Source organism: Schistocerca americana, chromosome X (assembly GCF_021461395.2).
Source record: "Schistocerca americana isolate TAMUIC-IGC-003095 chromosome X, iqSchAmer2.1, whole genome shotgun sequence".
In the NCBI taxonomy this organism is placed as follows: domain Eukaryota; kingdom Metazoa; phylum Arthropoda; class Insecta; order Orthoptera; family Acrididae; genus Schistocerca; species Schistocerca americana.
This window is the reverse complement of record NC_060130.1, coordinates 577,904,142-577,931,719: the sequence shown is the minus strand read 5'-3', so window position 1 is coordinate 577,931,719 and position 27,578 is coordinate 577,904,142. Positions and strand designations below refer to the sequence as shown.

Genomic DNA, 27,578 nt, shown 5'->3' with positions numbered 1-27,578 from the left:
CCCTTTGACCCATCACAAAATATACCAGTTGCCTGAATTTTTTGTCTAATGAATGAAGTACATTTTCAGTGTAAGTGTAGATAGCCTTCTGAATAGCAGAACCCTTTAGAAATCTGAACTGCGACTTTGACAGTATGTTATTTGTGATAAGATGGTTATAAGGCTGATTGTACACTACCTTTTCTAAAATTTTTGAGAATGCTGGCAAAAGTTAAATTGGATGGAAATTTGCGCAATTTCTTTATCTCCCTTCGTAAACAGTGGATAACTTCAGCATATTTCAACCTCTCAGGAAATATTCCACTGATAAACGAGTGGTTACACAAATAGCTTAATGTGTTGCTTAACCCAGAATCATATTCTTTAATTAACTTTGTTGATATTTCATTATACCCACTACATATTTTTGATTTTAAAGATTTTGTGATGGACATTACTTCTGCTGCGGTAGTGAGGGTCAAATTCATATTATGGAAGTTACTTCAAATGTCTGGTCTGAGGTATCCCATGGCAGCATCTACAGAACCTGACAACCCCATTAACAATAACAGTAACATTTATAAAATGTGTGTTAAAAAGTTCTGCAACAGTATACACATCTGTTACCAATGTATCATTTACTGTTAATGTTATTTGCCCCTCTGCAGGCCGACCGCTGTGGCCGAACTGTTCTAGGTGCTTCATTCCAGAACCACACTGCTGCTTGGCCACAGGTTCGAATCTTGCCTCGGGATGTGCATGTGGTCCTTAGGTTAGTTAGGTTTAAGTTGTTCTAAATTTAGGGGACTGATGACCTCAGATGTTAAGTCACATAGTGCTTAGAGGCAGAGCCCCTCTTCATGTCTGCTTCTACTGGTCTCGTCTTTCACCATATCCCATATTGTCATTATTTTGTTATCTGATATGACTAACTTCTCCTTGTAATATATTTGCTTTGATATCCATATTACAGTCTTTAATATTTTGCAGTATTTCTTGTAACGTTCTATGGCATCACAATCAGAACTGTTTCGGATTGACAGATACAGTTTTCTTTTTGTTTTATGAGCTACTTCTATTCCTTGAGTAATCCATGGCTTGTTTGTAGACTTTGCTGTAACCTTGGTTAGTTTTGGGGGGAAACAGTGTTCAGATAAGGTAAGCACTTTATTAGCAAAAGTGTTATATTTTTCATTCATGCCATGAGCACTGTAAATATCACTCAAGGGAATGCCTCTGAGGAGTGTCCTAAAATAATCAATTTTTGGCTTATTGATTACCCTCTTGAGTTCAGATTTAACAGATTTTATATCCTGTTCAATATTAACATTTAACAGAAGGAACGGCATGTCATGGTCTGAGAGCCCATTGACTATTGGTTTTGTAACATAATTTTGTTCATTGTACTTTTCTATAAAGATATTAACAATGACTGTTTGTGAGCAATTGGCTACCCTAGTGGGGAACTTAACAGTCAGACCTAAGATGAATGATAGTGTTACTAACTCGAATAAGTTCTTATTGGGAGAGTCTTTAAGGAAATCTAGATTGAAGTCACCAGAAACCACTATTTCTTTGTTTTTGGTTTTTTAAATGGGCCAGTACAGCTTCAAGGTGTTTTATGAACAGATTAAAGTTACCTGCAGGTCCTTGGTATACACTTAATGTTATGAAGAACTTTTTGCGAAATTCTACTTGTGTTGCAGATGCTTCCATATGCTGTTATAGGCAAAATTTATGAATGTCTGTGTTCTTAAATTTATGTATGTGGCAACTACTTCTTTCTCCATTTCTGCTCTACAGAAGTGAGATGCTAACCTAAATCCTGCAACACTTAAAAGTTCTGTACCAGTGGTCACATGATGTTCAGAGAGGCAGACTATGTCAGCTGGGTTTGAGTACTCTAATTAATCTATGCAGATAATTAATTCATTAATTTTAGTTCTCAGTCCACGGATTTTTTGATGCAGTAAAGATAGCTGTCATTTTACTTTGACTGAGTTAAACCTGGGTTCTGCTGATTGTTGAAAATTCTTAACCAACAGCTGTTTATGCTGATGTAATAAACTAGAATTATGTTTTTTTGGTTTCTTTCTCAAACTGAAGGGTTGTTTCAATCTTTTAAAACTTGGTTTCTATCTGTCCTTCCTATCCTAAAATAGGGTCTTTTGTGAACCCTATAACCACTGGTATTTTACCACTCATGACATTGCCTCCTCCCTTTAACTTTCCTGCTACTTTCCCAGCCAGTTTACCCTTCCCTTTCTTGTTGAGGTGAAGGCTATACCTAGTATAATGCCACCTATTGAGAGAATCAACAGGGATCCACACTAATGTGTGACCCTGCACCCGACATAAGCAGCCATGCCAACTCCAAATTAACTCCCCCGACAGAAGAGTTCAAATGAGGTCGGTCATAGTGCCCAAGAACAGATACAAACTCAACACTAGTATGCTTTGATGCTGATGTAATCTTTGCCATGTCACACTCTATACCTTCCCAGGATCTCTGTCAGTACTATTACCTGGCCCACCCACTATAACCACAGTGTCTTCCTTAGTGAAATCTTTGCAAATTGATCCTAAATCCTCTGTCACTTATTCCACACCAGCACTAGGTTTAAAAGAATTGGTGACCTGGTATTCTGATCCCAGTTAATCCTGCAAAAGGTGGCCAACACCTCTTCCATAGGAACTACCTAACAACAACACTTTCTTTCTCTTTACTGACTTCCCTACATCCTTACTTTTCAATTTTCTGCTGAAAGTTTGGTGTGCCCTGTCTACACCTGCAACTGCGTGAGGCTCACCAGCTTCTAACTGAAACAACAAGTCAAATCTATTTTCCACATTCACCATGAAGCTGCCAGACAAATTTCTAGGCCTATTCCTCCTGTTGCCACTTCCTATCTCTCTTTGCACTTGTCCCTTCTTAACCAGTCAAGACCTCCCCTGGACTTGTCTAACTCAGCCTGAAGGGCAGCAATTTACCCCTCCTCTTCTAGTATCTTCCTATCTCTACTACATATCCTACACAACCACTGATGAGTCACAAAGGCCCCAATCTAGCAATTCTATGGCAAGTCAAGCACTTTTCACTCAGTCCACTATTGGTTAACTTTTGATAAGCCTCATTAATAGTTTGTAGGCAAACATCAGTATACCGCTACAATAGTTTACTGTTGTATATCTATGAGCAGTAAAATCCTAACTACACAGTTCACAATCTTTCAAATACATTGAACAGACACTGTCATTGTTTTAGCACATGGCGTACTGGTGTTACACTTATTTCACAGTTAAGTTGATGCATTGTTGTTGATCTAACCAATACAGCTTCCTTGTCTGAAAATCAGCCATGGACTGACTATCTTGGGACCAAAAATTGGGCCTTTATATATCATCAAAATAATAGGTACTGAAACTATACATCATTTGATGTTAAATTTACAGAAATTACAATTAAAACACCACTCATTCAATTAACTGAATATATCAAAAATTCCTTCTTTTTAACAATTTCTTCCACTATGAGGGTCAAGCTGAATTATTTGTGTAAATGATAAAATTAACAGATATAGTTATACAAACAATACTTTTGACATACCTGGTAATTACTTTGCAATCAATTGAGGGCTGGCTTTGCTATCACATATTTGAATAGAGCCAAATAGATACTTTAAGAATACTAGTGGTTGTTCCTCCAAAGGTTTATAATTAGTACAGAATTTATATTTGTTTGTAAGTCAACAATAGAATTTAAGTTATGGAACAATTGCTGATTTCACCCTATAACTAAAGATATTAACTAAGAATAGTCAAAATGAATTAGAAAATCAATTACATACATTAAACTAAACACCAAACTAGAGCTGGTGCTATATTCTTTACAATTGAGGGCCAACCTTTCTCTTTTATGAAAATGCAGATTACACTCACATATGTTAATCTTAATTAGTTAAAATGAAAAAAATGAATTTAAGGAGCCAGATGGCTAAACAAGAGGGGAAGTAACAAGATCCCAGCTTGCTTCATCACCTTAATCCCTGATTGGATTGACCAGATAGATGTTGCAAATAGCTAACTGGGCAATTCAATGAGCACAAGTGACCCCAGAAAGTGAGTTAAGAATCTACACACAAAAAATATTACATAAGAACTCTCATCAAAAACTACTCTACATATGTAATTCAAATTTCTTCTTATATGAAATGGCCATACAAAATATGTACATACATTGTATTGTACAATGGCACCAAATACCCATAAGTTATACTTTTAATAAAAATTAGGCATCTTGACTATAGTACAAAAGATGGGGACCAGTAAAAATTTTAAAATCAAGTACACATTACACTACAAAATATTACTCTAGGTCATAACTGTCTGAAACTGGTTAAACTTGAAAGATTTGGGCTTCTTTCCCCTTCGCAAAATCACTGAAATGCCAAGTCCTGGTTTGAAATCGACATAGTTTATGGACTCACCATCTTAGTGTCTAAAATATGTACATCACCTCAAAATGTGTAGTAGCATAGATTTACAAAATGTTACATTATGAAAAAAGACTAGTCACCACCACATGACTCAATTACTATTCAAATCAAAAACAAGGGGATGGAAGTTTTACCAAATCATTGCCCTACTCCTCCATTCGACTCTGAGTGCTACTCTCATTCAACCAGAAAATTAAATCCTTGCAAAATCACAAGATGTTACCAAATAGTTGACCTGTCAGATTATTCACAAGACTCTAGCACCACCATTATCAGTTAATCAGCAAAATTGCTTGTTTTCATCCCAGTATTACCACTTTAAGCTCATAATTACTCAGAACACAAATAGAAGTTTTCAGATAACCTATAGATCTGATAATGCAGTGTTATATGACTTGTATCTCACTAAAATATTGTTCTTTCTATTAAGCTTTCATTCCCAGCTGCAGTGTCATGAATTGCACAATATATACAGTACTCATTGTTGCCTAGTTCAAAATTATATCATGAATACAGTTACACCACATTTGTTTGTATACAGTTATCTTTTTCATTACTCAATCATGTCTGTCAGCTCCATTATTTTACTTACCTCTCTTACCTCGTTAACTAGTGGAGTGCATCCTCAAAAAAACATCCCTTCTGCAAAGACAGGCTCCCTAACCATTAAGACCCTAACATGATTCATTATTTTATTATTTAATTATTGCTTCATTATCTAAAAAAACACCTGCTGTGCTTATTCAATGCAAAATTGAGACTACTGAAAAACACTCCACAGTAATAGATCCTTATGCTAAGGCAAACTGAGCTCTTATTACTGACCAGACAAAATTATCAATTAGAAAAACTTATTTCACTGTGACCCATCAAATTGCTTGAGATTCTAGCCTGAAGTGCAATATACATACAAATCTTGCATATTCTTTCCACATGCATTACTGCAGGCAACTATGTTTAAAGTTGTAATTTCTTAATGATAGAAAAGGCTGTACTATGACACAGGTAAATAGTTATCTGCATATACTGATTGCACTGACCACAAACACTTCTACTACACCACAATTAATATTAAGACCTAGTATTCAAGATGGTTTTTACTGCATATTGCTGCTGTTCATGCACCCATGAGCTGATTCATTCAGATGTTAATTATAGTTTTCAGATAATCTGCACCTTCTCCACATATGCTAACACATTTCATTTTCAGTTTCCCTTACCTCTTTGTTTGACAGAATGTCTTTAACCATGCTACCAATTTACTTTCTTCCATCCTCTTATGATTCCATTACTTATAACTAACACAACATAATATACAACTTGAGAAACCTTTTCTAAAATATTTCTATACTAAAGTATCCTGCTGTACAAAATCACATGAAAGTCAAAGATGTAATGTTTCTGATTCACTTATAACCTACAGATAGAATAGGAGAAGAGTTTGACTGTCTCAGGAAACATGAAAGTAGAGACAGACAGCTGGGATAAGCATTGTCACGACTTAGTCAATCCAACACAAAATGTTGAACCACCTACTTGCTATTTGCATAAGAAATTAGTCCCAAATATTACCTCTATGCTGAGATTTTAAATTACCAAGAAATTGCACACAGACAGCTGTCCTGCAATTCCACAGTTAATAGTACTTCTTGTTTCACACTCCTTGATAGCTTACCAGTAGCATCAACAATTTTTATTCCAGACACATGCATCAGTACTATACCCTCTGTGTTCTTAATAGATTCAAAAAATGCCTGTGAAATGCCATTCAAATCACTACCACTGTCCAGTAAATGCTTAACATGTATAACTTGTATACTTGCTGTTATTACAGGGTGCCACACTTCCTTTTTGCTTACCATTTGATCTTCTTCAGACAACAAATCTTCATTAATCCTTTCCCTGGAAATATGGCCAGTCCACTATTGGTTAACTTTCGATAAGCCTCATTAATAGTTTGCAGGCAAGCATCAGCATACTGCTACAATAGTTTACTGTTCTGTCATTGGTGTTACACTTATGTCACAGTTAAGTTGATGCATTGTTGTTGACCTAACCAATACAGCTTCCTTGTCTGAAAATCGGCTGTGGACTGACTGTCTTGTGACCAAAAATTGGGCCTTTATATATCATCACAATAATAGGTACTGAAACTATACATTGTTTGATGTTAAATTTACAGGAATTACAATTAAAACATAACTCATTCAATTAACTGAATATATTGAAAAATTCCTTCTTTTTAACAGTTTCTTCTACTACAAGGGTTAAGCTGAATTATTTGTTTAAATGATAAAATTAACAAATATAGTTATACAAACAATACTTTTGACAGACCTGGTAATTACTTTGGAATAAATTGAGGGCTGGCTTTGCTATCATATATTTGAATAGAGCCAAATAGATACTTTAAGAATACCAGTGGTTGTTCCTCCAAAGGTTTATAATTAGTACAGAATTTATATTTGTTTGTAAGTCAACAATAGAATTTAAGTTATAGAACAATTACTGATTTCACCCTATAACTAAAGATATTAACTAGGAATAGTCAAAATGAATTAGAAAATCAATTACATACATTAAACTAAACACCAAACTAGATCTGGTGCTATATTCTTTACAATTGAGGACCAACCTTTCTCTTTTATGAAAATGCAGATCACCTGATCCACAACTCGAAGAGGCCACATCATTTAATGATTGAATTGTCTGATGATGATGATGATGATGATGATTATGATGTTAATAGTAATTAGTTAAAATGAACAAAATGAATTTAAGGAGGTAGATGGCAAAACAAGAGAGAAAGTAACAACATCCCAGCTTGCTTTGTCACAAGTTGCTGTATAATTCTTTTATATTCACAGACTTACCATCTCAACCTACTAATGTCCATGTACTAGGACAAGATAGCAGGAAAATCAGCATTTCATGGAATCCACCAGATGATGGCAACAGTCCAATAACTCGATATGTGCTGCAATACAATCCTACTCAAGGTGAGGTCATATTCTAGCCACTATTGTGTCACTAAAGAGGTAGTTTGTGTATGTCATATCCACTTACATTTGAACTTCTTTCACTTTCCATTTTTCAGTTTCATGGCAAGGTCCATCTCAAGAAATGACTGTTGATGGCAAACAGAACAGTGCTGTGGTGTCTCAGTTGCACCCAGCAACACTCTACAGCATTCGTGTGGTTGCTGAGAACAATCTTGGCCCTGGTGCCCCAAGCCAAGAAATGCTGGCACGCACTGAGGAAGAAGCACCTACAGCACCACCACGCCATGTAACTATTGATGCTGTAAGCTCCACACAGCTCATGCTTACTTGGGATGCACCTCCAGAGGATCACCTGAATGGCATGCTGCTTGGACATTATGTTGGTTTCCGCCAAATAGGGTGAGATTCATTACACCTGTCTCAACTACAAGAAGGCCAATAGTACTATTGTTACTGAATCTGCAAGTGATAAGTGAGTATATGGAATGAAAGGAAGTGAACACATACGTTCCATTGCAAATGAAGCAATCTTCAGGCTTTCACTCACTTGCAGTGTGTTACAAAAATAAACATTTCTCTGTAGTGGCTATTTCATGAAAAAGATTAAGATGTGTACACAAATGCCAAATAGCCAAATTATATTGCAATAACATGGGATATTTAGCGGATGCAAAAAAGATAATGGCTAACAGTCATAAGTTTGTTTGACTCATGAGAGGGTTTTAGAACTTTTTTTGAGAAATCTGAACAGATAGGTACTCAAACAAACAAAATGTCTATCAGCTCACAAAAACATGCATAACAACACATTCACTGCTGACCTAGTTTGTGTTTGTTGATGAACATCAAGGTGGAAATTGACTGCAGCTTAAAAACTGAATATAGAATCCAAAATGCAAAAAATTGCTGACATACATATGGAATTTCAAGAACTCATTGTACTGATAACTCTGTGAATGTGTGTCAACATGTATAGGCTTCTTTCTATGGATTCTGAATAAAATTTTAATGACAGCTTATACAGAGCCTAAGTAAAGAATTTTACTACACTCTGTCCATGAATCAATTTGGAAAAACCTTAACTTCTTCAGTAAACAGTGCCTTTTGTGTTGTAATTTACAGTAATTTACAGAGAATATATAGCTTTACATTTAGGTTTGAGTTAAGTATTCCTTCCTCTTGGATTTCTATAAAATTTTGCTGGGATGACACACAAGTTCAAAACAAAAAATAATAAAAGATTTAGAGAGAAAGGTATCATGTTTTCTCATATATGTAAAAAATGTATAGTCCTATGAACTTCTCCTTTCGTTCCTGTGTTCATGTTTTGGTACCCTACTTTGTGCAAACACTCTGTATTTCTTAATCCTGGTGATTTATGAATATTATCTGCAGCTGCAATTTTGTTGCTAAAACAGATATATTCGTTGTTCTAATTTCAGAGAATCTGAAGGAAAGGTACACTACAACTACACAACAGTACCATGGAAAGGATATGGGAAAGAAGAGTACCATCTAGAATCATTAAAGAAGTATAGCAAATATGGTGTTGTTGTCCAAGCTTTTAATAGCCGAGGACCAGGACCGCTTTCAGAAGAAGTTGTGGCTCAGACACTGGAAGATGGTGAGTCACAATGTCTATCATTTTTCAGTTTTGTTAGGGAGTTATATTTTTGGCATTGCAATATCCACAAGATTTCATGATTAATTCATTTGCTGCCTGTATACATTCTGGTACATGGATCTCCTGTGATCACTGTGTTTCAGAGAGCACTGAGGTTTGATTTTGCATAACTGTAACTCACTTGTAATTTCCCAATTTGTTTGAAAATGATTTAATTAAAATGTCAATGTGGCTCTGAGCACTCATCAGTGTTGCTTTAGAAACAACATCATGAATCTGATTATTGATTTTAAGTTTCTGATAAATATGAAACTACTTATTATGAAATCATGATAATCTTACAGCAAGTTAAAATCAGTAGTGTTGTGCAAAAGGATAAAATTTTATCTTCTCATCTCTGCCCACATGAATATATGCATGGGTAATAAGGAAGTCTGGAACAAAGATTAGAGTTTACTATTTCAAAACGTTGAAGTCATTATAATTGGTACATGTGCTTGTTTGGGCTTAATGAGATTAAAATTAGCCATGGGGTAATCAAAAGACACATCATACATTGACTTGAAATGATTTTGGCAAAATCATGCAAAACCTAGTTCTTGTTAGCCAGACGGGGGTCTGAAATTCACTCTTGCCAAATTTTGGCTTCCACTTAATAGTTCAGGGGCCATTTACATACAGGAGGCTGCTACATGGGTAGCAGTGTATGTGTGGAGTGAACTGGATGGTTTTTCTAGATTAGAAGGTCTTGGAAAACTGGAGAAATGCTGCAGGTCAAACACAGAATGACAGTAGATCTAAGAACAACTAGTATTACAGCTGCAAATTTTCATAGCTGTGTTAGGAAAGAACCACCACTCCAGGCACTAATAGAAAGCACTGAAGGTCAAATTGTTATAGGTACTGAAAGCTGGATGAAACTGAAGATAAGTGCACTAAAATCTTTTTACAAAGGTTCTAATGGGATTCAGAAAATATAGGTTAAATACAGTTTGTGATGTAGGGTTTGTTGCTGTTAGAAGTAGTTTGTCCTGTAGTGAAACTGAAGCAGATAGTTTCTGAAAGCTTGTATGGTTAGAGGCTGTGACTGACTACTGGAATAAATTAATAATTGGTTCCTTTTACCAAACCACTGGTTTAGATGATACAGTTGCTGAAAGGTTCAAAGAAAACGTAAGTCTCATTTCGAATAGGTACTCCATTTATGCAGTTATAGTTGGTGCTTACTTCAGTCTGTCCTCAGGATATTGGAGGAAATACATGTTTAAAGTTGGTGGTAGACATAAAACATTGTCCATATCTATACTAAATGCTTTCTCTGGAGCTTATTTCAAGCAATTGCATCAGGAGCCCTTTTGTAGTGTAAGTGGTTGCAAAAATGTATGTGGCTTTTTAGGAACAAATAATCCACAGTAAATAATGAACATCATGGTAGATATATGGATTTGTCAACAAAAGATTGTTGTAATGAGACTGAATATCATAACATCCTAATGCACCAAAATTAATTGCAAGGTATATCTATTAGAAAATAGCATATAAAAATTCACTTACCACCTTCCTAAGATATAGTATCCACTCCTTCCAAACTAACTATGTAAGTACACAAAATATGTGACACACATTCAAGGAAATACTATTAATGGAGAGATTTATGCCAAATGAATTAATAAGAGATGGAACTGATGCCCCATGGTATACAAAGCAGTTGAGAGCAGTGTTGCAGAAGCAACGGAAACAACATGCCTAATTTGAAAGAACATAAAATCTGCAATATAGACAATGTTTTACTGAAGCTCAAAATTTAGCATGGACTTCAATTGAGATGCTTTTAATAACATCCCCAATGAACCTCTCACTCGAAATCTTACAGAAAATCCAAAGAAATGCTTGTCATATGTAAATTACACAAGTGGCAAGACATGATCAATACCTTCACTGCACAATATCAGCAAGAATATTACAAAAGACAGCACCACTAAAGCAGAGTTACTAAGCATGGTTCTCCAAAATTCCTTCACCAAAGAACATGAAGTAAATATTCCAGAATTTGTATCAAGTACAGCAACAAACATGAGAAATGTAGAAGTCTCTATTGTCAGTGTAGCAGAATAACTTAAATCACTTAATAAAGCAAGTCTTCTGGTCCAGATTGTATACAAGTTAGGTCCATTTCAGAGTATGCTGATACAATAGCTACATACTTAGCAAACATATAAAACCCTCGTATAACAAAAGATCCATACCTAAAGTGTGGAAAATTGCACAGGCCACACCAATGCTCAAGAAGGGAAATAGGAGTAATTCGCTCAATTATAGACCCATATCACTGACACTGATTTGCAGTAGGACTTTGGGGGCATATACTATGTTCAAACATCATGAAATACCTCAAAGATGACAATCTATTGACACAGTCAGCATGGATTCAGAAAATATCATTCTTGTGAAACATAACTTATTGTTTATTCACACAAAATAATGAGTGCTATTAACAGAGGATCTCAAATTGATTCCATGTTTTTAGCTTTCCAAAAGCCTTGTGACTCCATTCCTTGCACATGGCCTCTAATCAGAGGATATGTAAATCGAGTATCATCTCAGTTGTGCAATTAGATTCATGATTTTATTCCTGAAATTTTACAGGTCATAATAATAGTGGAAAGTCGTTGAGTGAAACAGAAGCTGTATCTGGCATCTGCAAAGGGCCGCTGCTCTTTCTCTGTTATATAAATGATTTAGAAGGCTGTCTGAGCAAACCTCTTAGACTGTTTGCAGAAGATACTGTGATTTACCATTTAGTGAAGTTATCAGAACATCAAAATCAATTGCAAAATGATTTTAAGAAGATATTTGTATGTACAGAAAGTGGCAATTGACTCTATACAATGAAAAGTGTGAGGACATACACATGAGTACTAAAAGGACTCCATCAAATCTCATTTGCATTATAAATTATACACATCTAAAGGCTGTTGATTTAACTAAATACGTAGGGATTACAGTTGGTATGATCATATAGAAAGTGTTTTCGGGAAGGTGAACCAAAGACTATGTTTTCTTGGCAGAACACAGCTCATTTTGTGTTATTGCTAAATATGGGAGACAGTGTCATGGATATGATACATGAGTTGGGATGGCAATCATTAATACAAAGTGAAAACATTGTGAGGAGGTCTTTTCCATGGTGCTCACCTACATAGGGAGAAATGATTATCATCATAAAATACAAGAAATCAGAGCTCACACAGAAATATTGAAGTGTTCATTGTTCCTGAAAGCTACTCTGTAAAGGAATAGCACAGAAATAGTTTGAAGGTGGTCTGATAATCCATCTGCCAGGCACTGAAAATTGGAAAGTAGTCATATAGGTGTATATGTAGATACTGCTGTACATGTTATTTCATTTCATTAACTGCCATGCCATCTGTCTTGGTCTTACTTATGTTTCAAGAGTGACTGTAAAACCACTATAGGAACATAAAATATTATCATCTTAAAGAAATGAAAGAAGTGTGCGTGCAAGCATTCTTCTGCTGGAAGACAATGTAGAAACAATAATGGCATTTGCCGGATGATGTTATCAATGAATCCTACGCTATTCTTTGTTTCCCCCACAAACCTGTTTTCCCGGATGCCATGAAGAGCACAGGGTGCAGTCAACTGCATATGGTTGCTCACACCAGTTCCAGTGATGTGTGTCACTTTGGATCAGAAGAGATTCTCTCTGGTTTTGAGCGGCTAACAGAAGTAGTTAAGGCTGCCAGTCTTGTTTGCAAGATGAAAGCAGGACTGACCATTTGCAGCGTAGTCGACAGGACCGATTGTGGACCTCTGGTACAGAGCCAAGTGGAGGGTGTGAATCAGAGGCTCAGACAGTTCTGTGACCGTGTAAGCTGCCAATTCCTCAACTTACACCAGAGGGTGATTCGGTTTCGGGTTCTGCTTCTACATCTACATCTACAGTTATATTCCGTGAGCCACCCAACAGTGTGTGGCGGAGGGCACTTTACGTGCCACTGTCATTGCCTCCCTTTTCTGTTCCAGTCACGTACGGTTCGCGGGAAGAACGACTGTCTGAAAGCCTCCGTGCACTCTAATTTTACATTTGTGATCTCCTCAGGAGGTATAAGCAGGGAGAAGCAATATATTCGATACCTCATCCAGGAACGCACCCTCTTGAAACGTGGACAGCAAGCAACACCGCGATGCAGAGCGCCTCTCTTGCAGACTCTGCCACTTGAGTTTGCCAAACAACTCCGTAACGCTATCACGGTTACCAAATAACCCTGTGACGAAATGCGCCGCTCTTCTTTGGATCTTCTCTATCTCCCCCGTCAACCCGATCTGGTACGGATCCCACACTGATGAGCAATTCTGAAGTATAGGTCGAACGAGCGCTCTGTAAGCCACCTCCTTTGTTGATGGATTACATTTTCTAAGGACTCTCCCAATGAATCTCAACCTGGTACCCGCCTTACCAACAATTAATTTTATATGATCATTCCACTTCAAATCATCCCGCACGCATACTCCCAGATATTTTACAGAAGTAACTACTGCCAGCATTTGTTCCACTATTGTATAATCATACAATAAAGGATCCTGCTTTCTATGTATTCACAATACATTACATTTGTCTATGTTAAGGGTCAGTTGCCACTCCCTGCACCAAGTGCCTATCCGCTGCAGATCTTCCTGCATTTCGCTGCAGTTTTCTAATGCTGCAACTTCTCTGTATACTACAGCATCATCCATGAAAAGCCGCATGGAACTTCCGACACTATCTAATAGGTCATTTATATATATTGTGAAATGCAATGGTCCCATAACACTCCCCTATGGCACGCCAGAGGTTACTTTAACGTCTGTAGATGTCTCTCTATTGATAACAACATGCTGTGTTCTGTTTGCTAAAAACTCTTCAATCCAGCCACACAGCTGGTCTGATATTCCGTAGGCTCTTACTTTGTTTGTCAGGCGACAGTGTGGAACTGTATCGAACGCCTTCTGGAAGTCAAGGAAAATAGCATCTACCTGGGAGCCTGTATCTAATATTTTCCAGGTCTCATGAACAAATAAAGCGAGTTGGGTCTCACACGATCGCTGTTTCCGGGATCCATGTTGATTCCTACAGAGTAGATTCTGGGTTTCCAAAAACGATATGATACGTGAGCAAAAAACACATTCTAAAATTCTACAACAGATCAATGTCATAGATATAGGTCTATAGTTTTGTGCATCTGCTCGATGACCATTCTTGAAGACTGGGACTACCTGTGCTCTTTTCCAATGATTTGGAACCTTCTGTTCCTCTAGAGGCTTGCGGTACATGGCTGTTAGAAGGGGGGTAAGTTCTTTCGCGTACTCTGTGTAGAATCGAATTGGTATCCTGTCAGGTCCAGTGGACTTTCCTCTGTTGAGTGATTCCAGTTGCTTTTCTATTCCTTGGACACTTATTTCGATGTCAGCCATTTTTTCATTTGTGTGAGGATCTAGAGAAGTAACTGCAGTGCGGTCTTCCTCTGTGAAACAGCTTTGGAAAAAGGTGTTTAGTATTTCAGCTTTACACGTGTCATCCTCTGTTTCAATGCCATCATCATCCCAGGGTGTCGGGATATTCTGTTTCAAGCCACTTACCGATTTAACGTAAGTCCAGAACATCCTGGGATTTTCTGTCAAGTTGCGACATAGAATTTTACTTTCGAATTCACTGAACGCTTCATGCATAGCCCTCCTTACGCTAACTTTGACATCGCTTAGCTTCTGCTTGTCTGAGAGCTTTTGGCTGTGTTTACACTTGGAGTGAAGCTCTCTTTGCTTTCGCAGTAGTTTCCTAACTTTGTTGTTGAACCACGGTGGGTTTTTCCGTCCCTCACAGTTAAACTCGGCACGTACCTGTCTAAAACGCATTTGAAGATTGCCTTGAACTTTTTCCATAAACACTCAACATTGTCAGTGTCAGAACAGAAATTTTCATTTTGATCTGTTAGGTAGTCTGAAATCTGCCTTCTATTACTCTTGCTAAACAGATAAACCTTCCTCCTTCTTTTTATATTCCTGTTAACTTCCGCATTCAGGGATGCTGCAATGGCCTTATGATCACTTATTCCCTGTTCTGCACTTACAGAGTCAAAAAGCTCAGGTCTGTTTGTTATCAGTAGGTCCAAGATGTTATCTCTACGAGTCGGTTCTCTGTTTAATGCTCGAGGTAATTTTCGGATAGTGCACTCAGTATAATGTCACTCAATGCTCTGTCCCTACCACCCATCCTAAACATCTGAGTATCCCAGTCTATATCTGGTAAATTGAAATCTCCACCTAAGACTATAACATGCTGAGAAAATTTATGTGAAATGTATTCCAAATTTTCTCTCAGTTGTTCTGCTACCAATGCTGCTGAGTCGGGAGGTCGGTAAAAGGAGCCAACTATTAACCTAGCTCGGTTGTTGAGTGTAACCTCCACCCATAATAATTCACAGGAACTATCCACTTCTACTTCACTACAGGAAAAACTACTACTAACAGCGACAAACACGCCACCACCGGTTGCATGCAATCTATCCTTTCTAAACACCATCTGTGCCTTTGTAAAAATTTCAACAGTATTTATCTCTGGCTTCAGCCAGCTTTCTGTACCTATAACGATTTCAGCTTTGGTGCTTTCTATCAGCGCTTGAAGTTCCGGTACTTTACCAATGCAGCTTCGACAGTTTACAATTACAATACCGATTGCTGCTTGGCCCCCGCATGTCCTGATTTTGCTCCAGACCCTTTGAGGCTGCTGCCCTTTCTGTACTTGCTCGAGGCCATCTAACCTAAAAATCGGCCCAGTCCACGCCACACAACCCCTGCTACCCGTGTAGCCACTTGCTGCGTGTAGTGGACTCCTGACCTATCCAGCGGAGCCCGAAACCCCACCACCCTATGGTGCAAGTCGAGGAATCTGCAGCCCACACAGTCGCAGAACTGTCTCAGCCTCTGATTCAGACCCTCCACTCGGCTCTCTACCAAAGGTCCGCAGTCAGTCCTGTCGACGTTGCTGCAGATAGTGAGCTCTGCTTTCATCCCGCTAGCGAGACTGGCAGTCTTCACCAAATCAGATAGCCGCCGGAAGCCATAGAGGATTTCCTTTGATCCATAGCAACACACATCATTGGTGCCGACATGGGTGAGCATCTGCAGATGGGTGCACCCTGTACCCTTCATGGAATCCGGAACGACCCTTTCCACATCTGGAATGACTCCCCCCGGTATGCACACGGAGTGCACATTGGTTTTCTTCCCCTCTCTTGTTGCCATATCCCTAAGGGGCCCCATTATGCGCCTGACGTTGGAGCTCCCAACTACCAGTAAGCCCACCCTCTGCGACCACCTGGATCTTGCAGAGTGAGGGGCAACCTCTGGAACAGGACAAGAGCCATGTCCGGCCGAAAATCGGTATCAGCCTGAGGCAGAGCCTGAAACCGATTCATCAGACAAACTGGAGAGGCCTGCCGTTCAGCCCTCTGGAATGTCTTTTGCCCCCTACCGCACCTCGAGACGACCTCCCACCCTACCACAGGTGAGGGATCAGCCTCAATGTGGGCAGTATCCCGGGCAGCCACAGTCGTAGTCCAATCGGGGGATGCGTGGGACAAGCTGGCCGTCCCCGACAAACCCCCATCCGGACCCCCACAGTGATGCCCATTGGCAACAGCCTCAAGCTGTGTGACCAAAGGCAACGCTGCCTGAAGCTGGGAGCGAAGGGATGCCAACTCAGCCTGCATCTGAACACAGCAGTTGCAGTCCCTATCCATGCTAAAAACTGTTGTGCAAAGAACATCTGAACTAATCTACAGAGAGCACAAACAATTCGACACAAAATTTAAACAGTTATTAAAATACAAGATTGCCTAGTAAATGCAGTAATGCTGCTACTTGCACACTGCTGACACACTGCTCGGCGGCGGAAGGAGACTATGCAATTTTACACTATTCAGGTACTAAAACGCGATGCTACAACTCCCAAATACTATAATACGCCCGAAATTTATGAATTAAACAATGCAAATACCAAAAACATGCAAAGAAGTTAAGAATTAAACTATGTAACAAATAAGTGAGCTAAGAGTATGCGACTTGCTGCTGCAGCTGCTTATCCAATGGCGGCAGGGAGCACACTGGCTGTGACCAACCGCCACTGGCCGTTCGAAACAAAAACAGAAGAAAGACGACTACGCGAATTTACACTATTCAGGTACTAAAACGCGATGCTACAACTCTCAAATACTATAATACGCCCAAAATTTGTGAATTAAACAATGGAAATACCAAAAACACGCAAAGAAATTAAGAATTAAACTATGTAACAAATAAGTGAGCTAAGAGTAAACGACTTGCTGCTGTAGCTGCTTATCCAATGGCGGCAGGGAGGTTAGGTGTCCACTATATGCAGGAGGTGGCTACACGGGTAGCAGGGGCTGTGTGGCGTGGACTGGGCAGTTTTTTAGGTTAGAGGGTCTCGGGAAGATGCAAGATGGGCTTCAGTCACAAAGGGTGCAGGCTGAACACAGGAAGAATGTAGATACAGGGACCATTGGTATAACAGTTGTAAATTGCTGTACCTGTGTTGGGAAAGCACCAGAGCTCCAAGCACTAATAGAAAGCACTGACACTCAAATCATTATAGGCACTGAAAGATGGCTAAAGCCAGAGATAAACTCAGCCGAAAGTTTTGCAAAGAATCTAATGGTTTTCTGAAAGGATAAGCTAAACACAGTTGGTGGTGGTGTGTTTATTGCTGTTTGAAGTAGTTCATCTTGTTGCAAAATTGAAGTAGATAGTTCCTGTGAGTTAGTATGGGTAGAGGTCATTGTTGGCAACCAGAATAAAATAATGATAGGATCATTTTTACGACCTCCCATTTCCGATGATGCAGTTGCTGAAAGGTTCAAAGAAAACTTGAGTTTGATTTCAAACACATACCCAACTCATATGATAATACTTGGTGATGACTTTAATTTACCCTCGATATGTTGGTGAGAATACATGTTTAATTCTGTTGTCTTGCAAACGTCCCCATCCACTGACTCAGGGATCGAGACGTGGCTGCACGATCTGTTACAGCCATGCGAATAAGATGTCTGTCATCTCGACTGATGGTGATACGAGGCTGTTGTGATCTAGCACGGCAATCCGTATTACCCTCCTGAACCCACCGATTCCATATTCTGCTAACAGTCATTGCATCTCGACCAACGTGAGCAGAAATGTCGTGATACAATAAACCGCAATCGCGATAGGCTACAATCCGACCTTTATCAAAGTCAGAAACGTGATGGTACACATTTGTCCTCCTTACACAAGGCATCACAGTGGTGTTTCACCAGGAAATGCGGGTCAACTTGTGTTTGTGTATGAGAAATCGGTTGGAAACTTTCCTCATGTCAGCACGTTGTAGGTGTTTCCACCGGCACCAACCTTGTGTGAATGCTCTGAAAAGCTAATCATTTGCATATCACAGCATCTTCTTCTTGTTGCTTAAATTTCACGTCTGTAGCATGTCATCTTCATGGTGTAGCAATTTTAATGGCCAATAGTGTACTTTTTCATGATCTGTGTCAGATTGAATTGACTGATTTAAAGCCACAATTGTTAGAGGAATTTCTATAAAATGGTGGTGCTAGGTAGGTACTCAAAAGTCTCTTCAGTACACGGTGCAACTTAAATTTTGCCAGATCTTGTAGTATATAGAGACATTTGATTCCTATGAAATTTGACTTTCTTACTTTAAGAATTTTGACTAGTAACTCTACTTGAAGAAACAGTATACTGAGAGACTGAGCATATCTGTGTTTTACACTGATCTTAAAGTTATGAAAGTGATATGTGCATGTTTGTGGTACTTGCATTGCCAAATTTGCTTCATAATAATACCCACACTGAAAATTTTCATTCTGACTCCTGCTCATAAAACTCATTTGGAATTTGGCTAGTAAGGAGAAAACAGATAGTAGCATACAGTCCATTATCACTACACACTGCACCAAGGTCTTGCATTAAATGACAAGCATGTTCACAGAACTTCCAGTAAGGATATATGGCTTTGGTTCATGAAATCATCTTTCTTGGTGTGTTTGTTCAGGATTAAGTTATGATCTGGTGTGGACTTTCGTTGTCTGTCTTCTTTTGATTGCATAAACCTGGAGGGAAGAAGAATAAGAGCATGTAATTTTTAATTGTTTAATATGTTACTGTACAGTGGAAATCTTTAATGAAATTTTGAATGATTATTTTCCATAACACATTTTTTGGCTTATGTCTTTCACCCTTTGTAATCAGATTTCCATTGATTGTCATGTCTGAGAAGTAAAGTGCCATATTCTGAATTAGAATGGTTCCTAGTCTACCACTGCAAGAAAAATTAGCAACTTGGAGTACTCCATCATAATGAACTTATTATTAGCCAGAAGTGAAGCTCCTAAAATTAACATTTCCTGCAGTAATGTATCAAATTCAAATCTATGTTAGGAGCAGAATGTTTATCATTTATAGTAATTTCTGAGAAATGTGGTTTTATATTTAAAAAAAGATAGTATTTTGGGTTTAATGTTTCACCATAAGTCACATATTTCACACTTCTTCCATGCTTCCTGTACATTTATTTAGTCAGTCATGTTGTACGGACAACAGCAAGATCGACAAGAACCTAGAAAATGTCAAGGAGAACTGGTGTAGATTGAAGTAATTATTATACACTTGCTTTGTATGCTGTTTAGCCCTCAAGTGGACCCACCTATGTATAAAATGTGCCAATCACAAATAACTTTGTCTTGTACCCTTCTGTTGTTTTAGAATTGTCAGCCCATAACTATTTCTCCATCATTGCTTCAGCTGACACAGTAATAAGTTGTGTTGTCATATGTCCAAGTGACCAGCAGTAATATAAAATAAACAATGAATTAGGTGAGGAAAAATTTATGATTCTTGCAAGAAAATTTCCCAGATTGCAAGCTAGCAGCACAAGCCCATAATGAGGCAGTTATCTACAAGATAATTAGTAATCAAATAAGCATTTGGCAGGGATCTGATGCAGCTGCACTGTTTAATGCTTTGAGTGGGCCGTTACTGTGGGTAAAGTTTTTTTCATTAATGTTTAATTAATGAGTGATTTAGCTCATGTGATGTAAGTCTATTTTATCATTCTTTATTAAACTAAGATTAATCTGTGATTTTGCTCATATGTGTTTACCTTGGTAACATAAAGACATCTATTCTGTTCGTGTGTACAAAGCGCGCTGTGCACCCACTCTTGTTATGGAAAACAGTGTGCCTGCTCGAGGGTTAACTATTATCTATTGCTAATTCTAGTTTACATATATGCAATCAATCAGAAGTATTTTCCTTACTCTGTTTACACTTTCAGTGTCTGATGGGTATCACATCAAATATTCTCAGGTCTGATGCTGTATTATGTTGTGTAAATCTAAGTACATTTTTTGAGGCAACTGTTTGACACCTTCCAGTGGCTACTGTTCATTACTGTTGACTAAGTTCTGAAAGTCACACATGCATAACATAGTTGCTATAAGATGGATGGTGGAAGCATTTAAGATCCCCTTGATTGGAACTAAGGTGTGGCCTTCCACACATGCACAGCTCCTTAGATCTTGCCAGACACAGCAGTGACTGAAAACTGAATTATATTTGGATTTCTGTAAGAGTCCTACACTATGCTGTGATTGGACTGTCACTGGAAGTTCTTGTCCTGCTTGATGCAGCGTGATGGTAGAAAGTGCAAAGGTAAAAACTGTACTGAATTGGAACCCAGAATCCATATTGATGATTGCTTATCATACTAATATGTATTGCCTCATTTGCAACATACTCCAAGATAACTGAAACATGGGATATATTTTTGGTCTTCTTATTTGTCTTCTGATGTCCTGTGCTAAGACGTTTCGCTGCTAATGCAGATTTATCTGGTAGGATGAGGCATTAATGATGATGATATTATCACCATGATCTTTCATCATGAAGCACATTTGGGCTTCATATGACGTTCCACACTCAAATGGAATTTCATATGAATCTTCTTCGCTGAGGTTGAAATTGTTTGTGTCAGACCCCAGTATTTTTTATGTTTTTCAGCTGAATGAGTGTTCTTCCAATTCTTGTAAAACTATGATGTAAGTATAACAAGAAACTCACAGTTGGGCTGTCTAGGTTTTTTTCCCTTGTGTTCCCTGTGCTACACTCTCTTCAATTGAAGTGGAGTATAAATGTGTTTTCTAGAAAACCCATCCTGTTGGAAAGCCACCCTCATATGTTGAAGCTCTTCCAGTAAGTTTTTCAGATTTGAAACAGTACTTTCTCTGCAGATTCAAGTGCAAAGTACATCAGTGCCTTGCGCAGGGCAGTGACAATTCAAAGTCTGCAAATACATGGGAGTTTCAGATAGAGTAATCTGATCTGAGAGACTGTTTCTTCCACATGAATGGTTAAAGGCTCTCCTTGCAGCAGCTAGCTTGCTCATTTGCTTGTTCTTTCAGCACTCAATGATGACAGGGTGATAACACAGCAACAAAAGAAATTTTGTGTTCTCCATTTCAACAGGTGCTATTTAGTTACAACTATGTGGCATGATTTTTGTCAAGGGTGTGGCATTGCACCTCTCACAGCCTGAAAGAGTCAATGATGACACCAGCAGTTTCAAGACACCTGTTTATTTAAGAGAAAATCCGTATGTTTCTCCCATTCACTTATTCAAAACTTATAGTTTGAGACTTAGACACTCAATAGAGTTTTGTTCATCTTCCACAAGAGAGAGAGAGAGAGAGAGAGAGAGAGAGAGAGAGAGAGACCAGACTAAGGCTGAGTGCTGGATAGTGTAAATCAGGGCTTCCCAACCTTTTCAGATGGCGGACCCCTTCTTCAGTCAAAAATCGATGGCGGACCCCTAGTCAGTCAAGAGCACAGTAACTTTAAATTTCAGAGTGAAACCCATGGGAACTGAAAGCTGAAAGCTTCTTAATGCAAGTGCCATGTTCCCAATGAACCCCCCCCCCATCTCCCCTCCCCCCCCCCCCCCCCCCCGGGCCCCCGAAGTATCAATAGTCTTTGGTTTAAAGATGAATGAAAACAACTTGAAATTAACGATCCAATTTGAATTACCACTGTATCCAGACACTTACTAGTGGATTTCCTCCCTTTGTTCAACACACTATAGCCTGATTAAAATTACTTGGTAATTGACATTTCACACGTAGGAGCTGCCTTCCTCCAAGAGCAATCAACGTCACGTCCAAACTGTTTGCTGTTGACAAGCTGCCGCTTGTGGTCTGTTCACTTCCACTGTTTGGCTGCAGTTGTGTAAGGAGCATGCATATTTTGTAACAGTCGTGTGTGTGTGTGTGTGTGTGTGTGTGTGTGTGTGTGTGTGTGTGTGTCGGAGGACTCGAACCTCCGGCGGGAGTGGCCGCGCAATCCACGACGACATGGCGCCTTGGACTGCTCGGCCATTCCGCACGGCTGTGAAATAAAGAGGCAGACCCATGATTCGGGACAAAAACACGTCATGAAAGGAAAGAGGCCAAGGAATTGTCTATAAAGGACTATTGTGACATCTGTTGTGCAATGTGTGGGAATACATTCACCCAGTTTACGTGCGTTTCCAAAAGCGGATTTCGTAAGCCGATGTCCCAGTTCCGCTTTTGGTTGGTCAGGTAAACACTTCAAAATCGATTCTGGAAATCTGCTTCTATAAAGCCGTTTTCCAGTTCCACAATCGATTTTCATGCCCATGTAAACAGCTCGGAAAGTCTAGTTATTTTTACGTCTTTGCGTATCTATTGAATGGTAGCTGTCAGTCCATAGCCGGCAGCTATCAGGCGTCGTTGCAACAGTGTACTGTCAGCTGGTAGTTGGCAACTGGCAGGCAGCGTGGCAACAGTTTAGCCACAGCTGACAACTTCAACTACTACTTGGACACCATATCGTGGCAGTCAGCGTCGACTGTAAACAATTTAGGAAAACAAACAAACAGACTCTCTTATTTCTATATAAGAAGACAAAGCATTTCACAGAACGTAAGACTTTATTTCTCAAAGGAAACAATTCTGGCAGAGGAGGTTATTTTCACATAACAAATCCGGCTGTGGAGCTTCTTGTGATTGTTCTTCCCTTGGTCATCCTCCCTCCTCATTCATTTCAACTGGAAACTTCCCTTGTTGTGAAGGCGATGGAGAAACTGCACCCTTCTTCAATGATCCTGACTTGAGCCACCAATCCATGTTAGAAGTAATAAACTGATCAAAAATCGACTTATGAAATAGGTAGTGCACTGGCAAAGCAAGTTTAACATTTAATTATGCCTGGGGCCATATACGTGCCAGTGAGCACTGTGATTGGTCGACAAAGATCGCTCCGCGCATGCGTAACAGGTTTCAGCGCATCTAGCACCATGAGCTGGTGCAAAAACGACCCCCGTATAGTTGAGAAACAGTCGATCAGAGAAGGCACATTCTCCGGCACTAAATTGTGTATGCGTTCTCACCTAGGAACCACAAAGGCTGCTTGGGAATAGGACCTGAAGTAAAAGTACACATGTTTTTCACACGAAAAATAAAATAGTGATGAAGTTGATTTTCACATTTTTATTCACTAGTTTTACTCATTGTTTTACATTATTTGGTGAAAGGTGGCCGCAGACCCCCTAGAAAGAGCTGGCGGACCCCTAAGGGGTCAGCGGACCACACATTGGGAAGCCCTGGTGTAAATCATTAATCCTTCTAGTATTCTGTTTATCAATGTTACTGTTGTTTTCAAACTATGATTGAGTGTTGTCAACAAACACCATCAGGGAGAAGATGTACTGTGAGACTGTTTTCAGTATGACCAACAGTTTAAAGAACTACCTACAAGAGATCTGTTGAGTGAACACCACACATTATCCTTATCACATGCTTCTGTACAATGAACACTTTATTGCTCAGTGATGAGTTACCCAAGAATACAATGCCATGAGGCATCACTGAACATAAATAGGAAAAATAAGTCATCTTTTTTACATTTTCATTTCCAAAATCTAATGTTATCTATAATGTAAAAATTGCATAGTTTAGACATTAAACACAATCTGTAACATGTAACTTCCAGTTCAGGTTCTTACAAATATGAACATCTAAGAATTTATGATGTAATATTTCATTTATTGACTTACCGTCTCACATTATTTTTAATGGTGCAGCCAGGCCATATGTAGTACTGAATTGCATGTATTATGTTTTGTCTAAATTCTGTTTGTCTACTCGCATTTGGGAGGACGACGGTTCAATCCCGCATCCGGCCATCCTGATTTAGGTTTTCCGTGATTTCCCTAGATCGCTCCAGGCAAATGCCGCGATGGTTCCTTTGAAAGGGCACTGCCGACATCCTTCCCCATCCTTCCGTAATCTGATGAGACTGATGACATCGCTGTCTGGTCTCCTCCCCCAAACAATCCAACCCTCTGTTTGTCTAAATTCTGTTTTCAGAGAACCAGCTATTAATTTTCAAGAAAATATTATTTACAATTTCCTGTCTTGAAAATAGTCTCCTACGTATGATTATAGTACTTGCATCACTAGCAAAGTGAACTGTTTCTGCTTCTTGGATATATAATCATTTACATGTAACAAGAACTAAGTATTGGTCTCTATGGTACCTCTGTAGTGAGTATTTCCAGTTCTGAATTTAGTGTCGCTGCCAGTGGATATCAATATGGACACACAAAATGGCATGGCTCTCACAGCAGAGTAGTGTGGTAAGCTGTTACAGATGGAGTGTGTAAAGCACTGTATGGGCAGAGCTATATAGACAGGTGTTTACATGTCAGCAGCAACAGGCCAGGGCCATCAGTTTTTAGGCTGATTTCAACTACCTGGCCTTTGCCTCCTGCTGTGCTCATACTTATTTGTTCAGTCACTCACACTGGTCATGCTTGGTGTTTATCTCCTTGCTTGTCTGCATTCAGTGTTCAAACTGTCTGCTCCCTGTATTTAGATTCACACATAAGAGTTTCGTTCCCCTCTCCAAGATTCAGCTCCCCAGTTTTGTAGTCAGGCCACCATTGGCTAGTATAGTTACATATTTCCTGACAGTGATGGTTTGTGACATTGTCATGCCCTTTGTAGATCCAAAAGTGCCAATGTAGGACTTTGTTATGCATGTGATGCTTTCCTCTTTTTCGTGGTGTTAATACATGACTACCATGGTCCCAGCATTTTTGCAGTGCTGGCAGAAGGAGATGCACCTAGAAGAGCAGTAACAAAAGCTGCAGCAGGAGCAGATATGAGCACTGCTCAAACAGAATGTGCAATTATTCCATTCTCACACCATGCTGATGGTGGGCCAGGTGTCTGCAGACAAGCCTTTTCCCTCATCTTATTTGATGCCATTTGGCAGCTCTGATGATTCTGCGGAAAGGTGAGTGGACTACCTGTGCCAGTCCTTGTGGTACTGCCAGGTAAGGTGAATCATCAATCCAGCTGATAATGCTGCTGAGTTGTACAAAATGCTGCAGAATATGAAATCATCCAGCAGTTACTAGAAACCTAACTCTGAGGTTCTCTGCCAGTCATTCACACAGAATTTTGCACACAAGACTGTTTTGCCAGTGGCATAATTGCAACTTAACCAACACCATGAGCTCCCCAGGCAATAATATACAGCCAGGGTGACCAGTCTGCGAGGTACAGCTTACGCAATGGGTACAACTTGTGCTCTACAGTACCAGCAGTGGCTACCATGGATATGGACTTGGAGGTAGAGCCCTCCTTCGGCCTTCATACCCATTGCCATTGTTGCTCCTGCTATCACACCCCAGCGGCTTCTTCCCTCCCATTGGACAGTTTCAATATCAGGACTCCTCTGGTGCCTTCCATGGCACCAGCCTGGTACTTCTGGCCCTACACACCCTCTTCAGTGGGGAGGGATCTGGTATCCTAACCTGATGAGTTTGAAAGCCCATCAGAAGGCATGAATCTTCATGACATCCACTGGGAAGTACTGCTTCAATCTTCAAGAGCTGCTGTTGCTGCTGCAGCACTAGCTACAGAGGCATGCCTATCCTGCTGACCTGTCGGCACCAGTGACTGCTCTTTGAAGCCAGCAGCATAGCTGATCAGTCAGTCACTCTTTATTTCACTGTGCTGCTGTACTGGTCTTGCTACACATTGTTGTTTTTGTTTCTGGATTCATTATGTCTTAACTTTTTGATCTTGGTTTGCTCGTTGGACTTTTTATTCTGCTCTGCCATCTCTGTTGTCTATCTTTTTCTTGTTGTTGTCCACTTGTTTGTTCACTTCATGGTGGCTTGCTGTTGACACCATTAGTCAGTCAGTCTCTGTAGGTTCTCAAGTCTTTCCCAGTCTTGTTCTGCTTAGGTCACTATACTTAGTTCTGTAACCTTGTCTCCATTATTGATCGTTTTTGGTCATGGACATTGCTGGTGACAGTGATTCTATGGTTTTCACTGTCTTGTTGTCACTTTTGGGAACATTAAAATATCATTCATGTTGATGTTGTCTCATTGCCAGTGTTGGATACTGACTGAAATTTTTTAGCAAAGCTATAAACTTTGTCTCATAATCAGTGTTTGTAATTGACAAAAAACTATTAACAATTTTCACTTTTCCTCATTACCAGTGTTGGGATATTGTAATTGAATGTTTCTCACAATTCATCTCAGACATCCAAAGTTGTAGAACATATGATATATTTCCTATTATGGTTCCATAAAAGGTGGCAGCATTAGAACAGAAATGTGACAACACAATAACAAATAATTAATAACATTTAGTTATAGTTATTGTGCACAGTTTTACTTAACCATGGTAACAGTTTAATGTGGAGCACTTGGGTTCTATACCTAATGCAATGAAACTCTAAATAACTTTGCTCTCTCCTGGAAGTCTATTATTCAGCCACTGTGACAGAAAGTGTTATTCAGATACTCATAGTTAACTGTTCCTATTGCTCCATAAATAGTGAGTGCTATGTTGGAACTTTAGTATTCTGAATTGAACTCCCAGAGCTTCTGGAACTGTGTAACTTCAGGAGCTGTAGTTACTATAGGAACTGCTGGCATTGTAGAAATTGGGTGAGTGTTGGCATATCGTCTTTCATGCCTGTTGGCAGAAGGATCTCCATCCATGGCAGTACTAGACAGATTCAAAACATTCCATGGTTGACAGCACCCTCTCTCTGGTAGCTTGCAGAACTACCAGTGGATGAAATTCATGCTTCAGTGGCCAGGGGTGAAAGCAGAAAATAGTCCCAATTAGTGATTGTCATCTGGAGGTAGCTACTAGGTATTGAGGAGGCATGTGGTTATGCTTGTGTGGTAGTGGCCTGTTGTGTATTCCTGTGCACCTCTTGAGACATGTTCATAGCAAATTCTTACAGTTTTCTTTTGTAGTTTATTGATTTGTTCCCTTATATTTATGTTTTCTAATA

General features: G+C 39.2%; 1 protein-coding gene across 1 annotated transcript in view; it reads left to right on the top strand.

Moving 5' to 3' along the window:
• The window catches only part of LOC124556186 (Down syndrome cell adhesion molecule-like protein Dscam2), a 604,696-nt gene that overhangs the window by 380,994 nt on the left and 196,124 nt on the right, over positions 1-27,578 (top strand). The window contains exons 16-18 of the mRNA XM_047130181.1: positions 7,343-7,474; positions 7,573-7,876; positions 8,920-9,101. Coding sequence (XP_046986137.1) covers positions 7,343-7,474; positions 7,573-7,876; positions 8,920-9,101 — 618 coding nt within the window. The remainder of the gene's footprint in view (positions 1-7,342; positions 7,475-7,572; positions 7,877-8,919; positions 9,102-27,578) is intronic.